This window comes from Terrapene carolina, unplaced genomic scaffold (assembly GCF_002925995.2).
Source record: "Terrapene carolina triunguis isolate 2854851 unplaced genomic scaffold, T_m_triunguis-2.0 Scaffold23, whole genome shotgun sequence".
NCBI classification, from domain to species: Eukaryota; Metazoa; Chordata; order Testudines; family Emydidae; genus Terrapene; species Terrapene triunguis.
Genome location: NW_020664374.1, coordinates 22,428,953 through 22,439,467, shown reverse-complemented (window position 1 = coordinate 22,439,467; position 10,515 = coordinate 22,428,953). Strand labels below are relative to the sequence as shown.

At 39.0% G+C, this 10,515-nt stretch overlaps 1 protein-coding gene across 1 annotated transcript in view; it reads right to left on the bottom strand.

Moving 5' to 3' along the window:
- Nucleotides 1-5,887: 5,887 nt before the first annotated feature.
- LOC112118057 (zinc finger protein X-linked) overlaps nt 5,888-10,515 on the bottom strand; it is a 25,628-nt gene continuing 21,000 nt past the window's right edge. The window contains exons 7-8 of the mRNA XM_024216257.3: nt 9,323-9,463; nt 5,888-7,338 (exon numbers count right to left, since the gene is read on the bottom strand). Coding sequence (XP_024072025.2) covers nt 6,152-7,338; nt 9,323-9,463 — 1,328 coding nt within the window. The 3' untranslated portion in view covers nt 5,888-6,151. The remainder of the gene's footprint in view (nt 7,339-9,322; nt 9,464-10,515) is intronic.

Below are 10,515 nucleotides of genomic sequence, written 5' to 3'. Positions count from 1 at the left end.
GTGGGTTTTGGTTAGGCTATTAGAGGGATGGTCTCTATCACAGCAGTTAAAGGGTCAGCAAGGGAGGATTCAGATAGAGTTTGGAAGTTTAGGAGTCTACAAAGGGGTTGTATGGGGGGAAAGAGATCTGACTCCAAGGGCGAGAGCCATGAAGGATTTAGGCACCTACATCCAAAATTTAGATCCTCAAAACCCCTCTTTAGCAGCTAACCCCACAGGCACCTAAATTCCCCTAAGTGCATCAGTTTCCAAGTCCCCATAGATGCCTAAATTTCTGCTGGTGAGCATGCAAGCCAACTCAGTCCTGATGCCCAGCACCTAGCTTCTGCCTAAGTAGGCATTTGCCACACCTATCTTGGCTGATGTGCTAGGCATGCTCTGAGCATGCTTACCAGATTGAGCCCCCACACAAAATGATGGTGGTGTCACTACTCCCTTTATGTATGATCACCCAATGCTTAAAGCTCTCATGCAGGCTATGAGAAACTCAGGTTCAAATCCCCCTCGGCCTGATATGAAGCAGGGACTTGAACCTAGGTTTTCTACGTCCCAACCACTAGGCCATACTGGGCTCCTACTGCTCACCTGTGGGAAGCTGTTCCAATTTTTTATCAACTACATAGTCATTGGACCAGAGCATGCATGAGAATGACTCTATAGCCCAGGGGTTGGGGCACTCCCCATGGAGGTGGGAAACCCAAGTTCCAACCTGTTTCACTGACTATTTAATTATTTATACAAACTGGAACAGCTTCAACAGGAGAGACTGAGGGAGCCCCACCTAAGAATGCCCCATAGCCCAGTGATTAGGACAGAAACTCCAGGAGGGCACATGGCTATGAATCACAAGTGGAAGAAAGTGTCCACTTAACTCTCTTTGAGGGTTGAAGCTTAGGTCATACTCCTTTCCTCAGGATTTTTTATTGGCTAGCTTATTAGCTGTTCAGTTTATTGGCTTTTGTGAATCCCATTCTTAGGCATCCAATTATCCCCATGCCTTGTATGGGGAGCCTGGGCACCTAACTCAGGGTTTTGGATTCTACTAGGCTGCAGGGCACCTAAAAGAAAGACGTTGCAATGCCTATGACTTGTTTGTGGATCTTATCCTGAGTGTCAAAAGACCACAGTGAATTATACTACTACCAGAGTGTAAGAAAGCTGGGGTTGGCCTAGTCAAAGCAGTACAGACTAGCATAGTGCAGAAACCTGTTTGTCAGGCCATTCTTTCTTCACAGGAAGTTACCTTGGAAAAGGAAACCAGTTCATGATGTAGAAGAGCACATATTGTTGAGGTTTTCCTGGTGAATTAGAACCTCATCCATTCAGGATTGGAGTGACTACATCCACAGCACAGCTTGGAATGGGAGTCCCACGGCTTCTGACTATCGAAGGTGGCATCTGAATGCAGAGAAGGGTATAGAGATCCCCTGACAGGAATGATAATTCAGTGGTATAAATTTGCTAAGTTCTTCCTGTTTATTTCTTCAGGCTCAAGAGAACGGATCCCAGGAGCTGGTGGCTAGACATGCGGGCACAGTATCGTGCATTTAGCCACAAGTAGGTTGCCAGTTCCCCAGGAAGTTCACAGCTGGGCCTCAATGGTAGGCAGCTCTGAGTTGGCCTGAATGGAGGAGCATGAGCTGGGGTTAGCAGATGCCCCTTTCATGCTTGCTGGGCTGGGAGAAGCCATGTGAATAGATCAGTGTACACCTGGGGAAGGGAAAAACTATCTGGAGATTTAGTGAAGGGGTGGAGTTAAGAATTAGGACAAAGATTAGGGTGTGGAGCCAAGTACTTTTCCAGGGGTAAGTGTAACCTGGCCAGAGATGCCACGGTAGAGGGTCTGGAAGGGGAGCTACCTGGCCTTTGTGAGGGGACAAGGCCAGGAGAGGGGTAAATCGGCTAGTACCTAAATTAGATGAGTGGGTAAGGATGAGGATTTCCCATCACAAAATTTCATGTTATTCCAGGAAGAGGTGGTATACTTCTCCAACTGAGAAGTGGGTATGATTCTGGTGGCTATTAAGGAAGGAATTGTTAACAGTCTGGATGGCGGGAAGCAGCCAAGGAAATTGCTGGCACCACCTTGTGACAGATGCCCAGTGCATGTACTCATTCAATAAGAGCCAGTTCCCTGGAAAACTGGCATTGGAAGCAGACTAGAAGGCATCTCCTAAAGAAGCTGGGGAATTGGGCTTGGTCTCCTAACGTCTGGTATAGTGAGACAACTCTCTTTCTCACCTCCTTAATCCTGTACAGTACAGGGGGAAGGCAATGGGGTCCCAGCAATGGTGTTGGGGCCAAGGTAATGGGGTCCCTAAATCCCCAAATAGTTCCCCCCAGGTACTCACCAAATGGAATAGAAGGGTGGAGAGCAGATCACAGGTGGTAGAGATTACACTGGATGACCTGAGTTGGATGGGTTATTGCTGGCTAGTTCCCAAATATGTTACTTAATAAAGTTGCAGCCACAGTTGCCAACTTTCACACGGTAAATAAGCACCCCAACTTTCACAATAAGCCAAAAATCAAGCTAATCCTATTTCAAAACAAGGCCAAAACAAGCCAATCTCTAAGAACCCCAACACTCTATGTGCCTAGATCTCCCCGGCATGCAGTCTAGGATTGTGGTGGGCCCACTGTGCACCCCTGACTCTCTGCCCCCCTTACCTCCCCTTGGCTCTGCTTGCCGGGAGCCGATCAAAAAAAAGAAACTACAAGCCAAACCAGCTACAAGCCAAAAACTAGCCAACAAGCAACTCGCAAGCCAATTAACCCCAAAACAAGCCCAATTTCTGCATTTTTTCACAGGTTTGGCATGTCTGGTTGCAGCCTAGTTAAACCATATTCTTGGTATCTTGGTTTTATTTCCTGTAATGGCCAGGACAATTGATTAGATCTCCATCAACCCACCCATACACAAAGTCATCCATCAGTAAGAGTCCTGTTAAAGGGTACTAGTTTGAAGTGTTTGGCATTTTGATTATTAGACATGTTCTCTCTAGGCCCCCAGTGGATAAATGTTTCTTACCTTCTCTGTAATCTAGATGTTATTTGTGTGTGGTCCATTTAGTTTAATTATGATAGCTGCATATGCTGTTCCTTCTGGAAAATAACAAAATAAAAATTATCCATTGTCTGGATATTGTAGTAGAACTTCACTTAGTACTTAACCACTTTGTTGGAGGAGACTGATATTTTAAAAACAGCTTAATAGAAATTAATTGTTTTAACGAAATGGAAATAGAAGTTAAGTGAACTCAGAGGACCTGCCCTCTTAGGGTCTCAAAGTACCTGCAACCTAAGCATAAGAAATGATCAAATGCCCAAGAGTGAAGGACCATTAGTCATTCTATTTGCTTCACAAATGTAAACCGTTTAAACACTTCGTATCCAGTACTGCACACAAGTTGAGAAATGGGGGAATAAAAATAAACATTTATGCTAAATTATTAGATTTTTTTTTTTAAGTGTGTATCATTAAGTAATATTATCTTAGTACTGGAACCAAGTAAACTAAACGTTCGTTAACAAGAAAATATTCTGATTTTTATTTTTTCACGTTATTATCAAGTACACAATTACAATAATGTCACACATCCCTATATGATTCTATGTATTTTGTTTTTTCTTTTTCTTTTTTACAAAGTGTACAGAGGGAGGGACATACAATATTTAACAGGGCATTTCTACAGAACAATAATTTATATTGTGTCCTTGTAAAAATCTGTACCTTTTAAAAACATTTAACTGAAACATCCATTTTATAGCATATGCTAATCAAATTATTTAAGAATTAAAACTAGTCTGTAACTAATGTCAGTACATTAACAATAACTACAATTTCATTTTCTCTTTATACAGACAAATACATTTTACAAAATCCACTTGACCAAACCTTTAATTACTCCTTTAAAAAAAAAGGTTTCAGTATTGTGCTTTAAAAAAAGTGTGTATGATTCCAGACTACATAAGAGAAATAAAGTGTGTAAAGCGTTTGTGTTCTTTGTCTTTCAGCTTATTTAAAAAATATATAGTTCAAAATAGCTGGAACTTCTCAATAATATGGTGGGAATTTATGTGGAATTTATAGTTTTCAGCTTTCCACTTGCAAAACACTTAGAGAGAAAAATCAATCTGAAAAAAGACATTTTGCAAGATTTCAATAGAAAATGTGCACCAAGTTTTCACACACTATGGACCCGATCCTGCAATATACAGCTTGCAGGCAGACTGCTGTGACCACATAGATTCCCACTGAAGTCAGGCACAGGAGTCTGCTCCCCAGTTACACGTGAAATTATCAGGATCTCTTTATTATTAGCAACATTAGCCAATGTAGGACTGGATCGGTACGTCTGGCACTATTAATCAGACATCACAAAAAAATATGGGGAAAAACAGCATTAGAAAGCATTAGCCTTGCCTGAAAAGACAAGTCCAAGTTAAACTCAAGTGTTTACACTTACAATAAAACATATGGACTGGCTGAGCGATAGTTGCAGTTCTCAATAAAAAAACAAAATAGTAAAGATTTAGGACACAAACATCTGAAAGAGGAAAACTCATTCACTATGGGTCTGATTAAGGACTGAGAGACAACTTCTGCATCCCTTGCTCCCAGTGAGTAGTCCTATTAAAGATAATGGAACTACTATCAGTAAGTGCTACTTGGTGGGATTAATGCTTGCAGAATCTGTCTAATCCGATAGTCATTTGGAGCCACATCCTACAATCCTTACTCAACCAACCACTTACTTCAGTGGGAATTTGAATAAGGACTCCAGGATCAGGCCCTAATACATGACTTGTAATTAAGCAATTCAGTTTTGTTTTACCTTTTGTCATCTCAAGATACATGACTTTGTATCTTACACATTTATACAGCAATTAGTAACCAATATTACATTGCAGCTTTATCTTAGTAATAGACTTCAGGGTGGTAAAATTACATACAATTGTAATGCTCTCCCATTTGTTTATAAACAGACTAGAAAAACTGGGTTAATTCTGGATACTAAGTATTTAATAAACAACGTTCTATTTAGAAACAGTTCTGCCTCTGTCGTAATTTATTTTTATTAAGGATATCTGCATGAAAATTGGATCTCTGTTCCTTAAAAATCATCTGCTCCTACTATTTCCTACTTGAAGTTCTCTCTCTAAATAATACATTTGCAAAATTATCTGAGACATCCGTTGGACTTTAGAATAAAAGTAAAATAATTCCCAGCAAAAATGTGATTTGACCCAAATACTGCTGTTTCATGTTGTTATACATAAAATCATATTCAATTTGGGGGTACACTTAGCTGTACACACAAGAAGTTGCAGCCTATCCAGGTAAGAGGAAGACCTATATTTTATGTTTCCAATGTTACTCAGCAGGAAGTTGGGAAAACCAAAACTCTTTTGTGATACATAACCATTCAAAGACAAAGAAGCACAGAGAATAAACATAATACTTATGAATAAATTCTTACTCCAAAAAGTGTAAGAATTGAAAAAATGCCCCCAACCATCATTTTTACTTATTATAAAGGGAGGAATGAGATCCTTTGTAAAGGAAACCTGAATAAAAATGCAAAATGTATTTTTTGTTCAGTAATATTAAATATAACTGCTCAAATGGAAAGTTTTTAATTTGCCACAAGTTCTGTATACACTAAATAAGACAAATAGGTTGGCCCTAATAACATTATTCTTGACATTAAAATTCTCCATGTTCTTTTGTACATGTCTGACAATTTTAGCAAGAGAAAATTTAAAATATTTTTAAAATTCACAACAAAACTGCATTAACATGGACACTGTGAGTACCAACAAAGTCAGTAAGATAAATGTTTAAATAAGCTATTACGGTTGAAAAATTCAGTATGAGACAGGGTTTACTTTATTAAATGCAACTTTATTGTTGCCATCTTTTCCTCATTTATTAAACAAACTGAATAGAATTCAGAACACGCTATTGAACAAAATGTATAAAAGTCAACTAGAAGCAATAATCCTATTTGTATACAGCAATAAATCAAATGCACAGTATTTTTTATTTATTTTTTTTGTGATCGCAGGTGATTGGCTTTAAAATAAGCTGACTGCCTGAAAAGCAATATCCTTTACAACTCCAAGCCATAAGTCTGTAAAAGAGACTTTAAGGCAGCCCAATATCTTTATGATGCCGCATAATGTGCTGGTTCTTCTCTGAAGGCCTTCGGAAACCTTTCTTGCAGTATTCGCAACGGTGAGGGTAGTCTTTTGTATGAATAGAAATAACATGCCGTTTGAAGCCTGAGGCATCTGTAGTGCTATACTCACAGTACTCACATTGATAAACTTTCCTGCCACTGTGTGTTTTCATGTGTTTTTTTAGCTCATTTTGTTGCCTAAACCCTTTTCTACATCTCTTACACCTGAATGGAAGATCCTTTGTGTGAACTGAGAGAATGTGGCGGCTTAGAATAAATGGATCTGCAATCTTAAAGTCACAATGTCTGCACTGGTGCAATTTTTTACCCTTGTGGGCTGCCACATGTTTTTTCAGTTCTGAAGGCCTATGAAAGCCTTTATCACACATATCACACTTGTGAGGGTAATCCTTTGTATGGACTGAAATTATATGCCGTTTCAAATCACTTGAGTTTGAGCTCTTGTGGTCACAATGCAAACACTGATGTGTTTTGCTTTCTTGATGCATAAGTATATGCTGCTGCAGCTCTTTGGTATCTGAAAAAGTCTGAAAACAAATATCACACTTGAATGGCATTTCCTTACTATGTTTAGTCTTTACATGAGTTTTCAAATTAGAAGAGTCAGCAGACCTGTAATCACAATACTGGCACTCATATGGCTTTTCACCAGTATGGATTCGCATGTGCTTCTTGAGCTCTGATGGATGACGAAATCCTTTGCCACACTCTACACAAATATGAGGGAAGTTCTTGCTGTGGACAGCCAGAAGATGACGACTCAGTAACCCTTGTTCCGCGGTCTCATAATCACAGAATTTGCACTTATGCATTTTGTTGGCTCCTTTGTCCCTATGCACCATCTTGTGAGTAAATAAAGCTCCTGCATGAGAGAAGCTTTTCCCACACTCATCGCATTCAATAAGCTTTTCTGTTTTGTTAGTCAGCTTGTGACTCTCCAGGTGGTTATGTAAACTTATTTTTTTATTGGTAGTGTAATCACAGTCCGTGCATCTGTATTTCTTCTTAGTAAGAAGGTGCTCTGGATGGTTTTTCATGTGCCTTTTCAAGAAACCTCTGGATTTAAACTTCTTTCCGCAAATCATGCAAGGGTAGACAGTCAAAGGATGGCCATCAGGGCCAATGATTATTGCTGAAAATAAACAAAGTATCATGAAATTGACCGTCAAACATTCTACTTCAAATAATTTAATTAATATTATGTAACAATAAGTAGTACTGTTAAATAAATCCAAATTAGTTACTTCCATTAATGTTATTAAGTTCACTTTAACCACTATTCTGCACTAATCCTATAGCACTGATAGTCAGAATTTCCCAACACTAACAAGTGCAGACTCAAAACTTCTATATTTGGCACTACTGTCAAGTATGAGACATACAGAGAGAAGGGCATCTTTACAACCAATGAATCAATGTCACACAGACTACATGAAAGAAATTTGTAGAAACTCAATAAGGAATAAGTTAACATGTCAGTGATTACAGGTCCTTCAACATTCTCTCAACATTGTCTTGAATCAGAATCGATACGTTTTAATAAAAAATGGAAAATGTATATTAAAGGACAACTTCTATGAACCAATGACACAACCTCACACAGCAAACTATTTATGCTCCCCATAACATTCCAGATTTCAAAGTTATACTTTTTAACAAAATGAATAAAGTCCATTCATACCAAACACTCCTATGCAATATAATTTCTGTAATATATTGTACATTCTGTTTGCTATGAGATCAGATAGCAGCAGTGGACAGGATGGATTTTTTCATGTACGAATGGCAAGAAGTTAGCAATCATTTCTTTCGGAAGTAGAACTTACATGTGTCATCCATGTCTTTTTCTTCTCAAGATTATACTACTATAATGAAATCTACATAGGTTTACACATTAAAACCACCCTCAGACTGAAGTTGGTACAAAACTCATCAGCTCACTTGTTAAGCGGAACATCGCCCTGTGAGCATATTACATTGGTGCCACATGATCTGCACTAAATAGCCTAAGACCTATGTATCTGAGAGACTACCTCCCTCCTCATGCCATATGTCATGGTTACAAGCAGGAGAAATGTTCAAGCTGGACTCCTCTTGGTATGAATGGGAGTGGGTCAATGGGAGAACATTTTATGTAAGGGCTCCTCAGCTTTGGAACTCATTCCCTCATCTTTATCCAAATTAGCCTAAATTTGATTACCTCCTGGGAACTCTGTGAATCACATTTTCGCCCAAATAAGGGAGAATTAACAGGGTAATTGGTGGTGCAAAAGGAAGGATTATTTCAACCTCTAATTTGCCTGGTCTGCTATGTGAGGGCTACATGAAATAGAACTGCTGCAGCTTAGTTACAACGGAAAGGAATTTTTGATATTTGTATTTTAAGCCAAGAACACCTAAATAAATGGAGAGGTGCTCTTTTTACTTCATTAGAAAAATAAGTAATTCAGTGAAGGTAGAAGCCTACTACTGTCAACACCATGCAGCTGCTCTTATGGTTTCAAGTAAAGATTCTGGAAAAACCATTAGGGCAACTTATTTCATAATTATAGTAAATTTAAGAGACATGAGAGAACATGTATAGAATTTATACCAGATAAAGTAACTTATGATACTCAAACTTCTTTAGTTACTTGTTAAATTAACTGCCATAACTAACTTTATTCAGTTTATTGTATATACAAAAAAGACAATCAGCTTTTTAGAAAAGTACCATTTACAGCAATATTTTATTTGGCCAAGATCAGTTTTTGAAAAAGGTTGTATATGCTAGTCAATTCAGATTTGTTTAACAAATTAAATGTATAAGAATTTAACTTTTTGCCACAATATTGCTTTTGTTCTGTCTGAGAAGGATTCACTTCCATTTGAAGCTGTGATGTTAAGTTTTCCTAACATTTTTATTTCAGAATTTTAAAAAGAAAATACAAGTTGGGTGTGTGAGCTGAACATCTTGCCAACAAATCCGAGAAGCAAAGTAACCATATTCTCTCTAGAGAACATTGTTTCTTCAAGTCCTCAGTGGCAATGCACATTTGTATATGAGCATCCATATGTCTCTATCAAGGTACTTTTATGGCCCTATCACTAAATTACCTAAGCATCTAAGTACTCACCTGTTTGGTATTGCCTGGATTCAGGTCTCCTCCTTTTCTTTGGTTTTTGTTTAGCTAGTCTCCCAAGTCCAGTAGACTCATCTATGTGCAAGAGAGCACTTGCGGTGCCATTCCGACTTTCAATCCCATCAGTATTATTACCTAATAAAATAGATTAAGATTACCTACCATAGTTACTCTAAAATTTATTTGGACTATAGAAACTATAATGATAAATGAAAAATAGGCAAGAGAACCTTTGAACTTGATAACTTTTAGCTAAACTATGGTAATGTTGTTAAACCAAAAGGCCATTAAAATTAATTTATCCACAAGCACTCTTCTCAGTATACGACAAAATCTAGGACTAAAACAATTGTATAACTGAGTATAAACTGAATGGTGCAGGTACTGGATTTCTAAGGGGAAGGATCTGGATTCAAATCCAATGTAGTTTACAGAAGAAAACAGAAGTCCATTTCACAAAAAGGTTTCTCTCTTTCTAATCTCAATATTGCATTTTAAGAAAAGATTTTCCCATACATTTCTGGTTAGTAATTCTGTACACAGAATTTCTAATCTCAGGGAACATGTGCAAGTCACACGTTTTATACCTGATGTCCATTATTCCATTAGGGTTCAATCCTGTAAGACCTCTGTGTGTGAATGCCCATTCTGTTCAAGCCAACTGACTTGACTTGAAGATAATGAAAGTTCCACATGCAGAGGATTTGCAGGGTTGGACCTTTAATTTGGGAGTCATTGCTGAATGTGCCAGAGACTTTAATAAGAACTAGAACAACATGAATATACATAACTCACACTCTACGCAAATCTGGATATTTAATTTTGTACAAATTACTGTAGATACTCGTTCATAAGCAGAATTTTTTTAATAAAAAAGGGAAGCACCAGAGGAGGGGGTCAGCTTATGAACGGGTATAGAGAGGGAGAGGTGGGACACAGCCCCTCCCCCCAACAGAGGGAGCAAGAAAAGGCAGCACAGCCAGCAGAGACAGAAGGGAAGAGGCGGGGCCAGAGTCTCTCCGCTTCTGGCCACGCTGCTCTCCCCCCCAGCCTCAGAAGCAGCTGCAGCTCCGGGGCTGGCAAGCTGCAGCCGCGCCGCCCAGCCCCGCCCCCCAGAGCAAGCTGCAGCTGCGCTGACCGGCCCAGCCCGCCGGAACATGCTGCGGCCGCGCCGCCCAGCCCAGCCC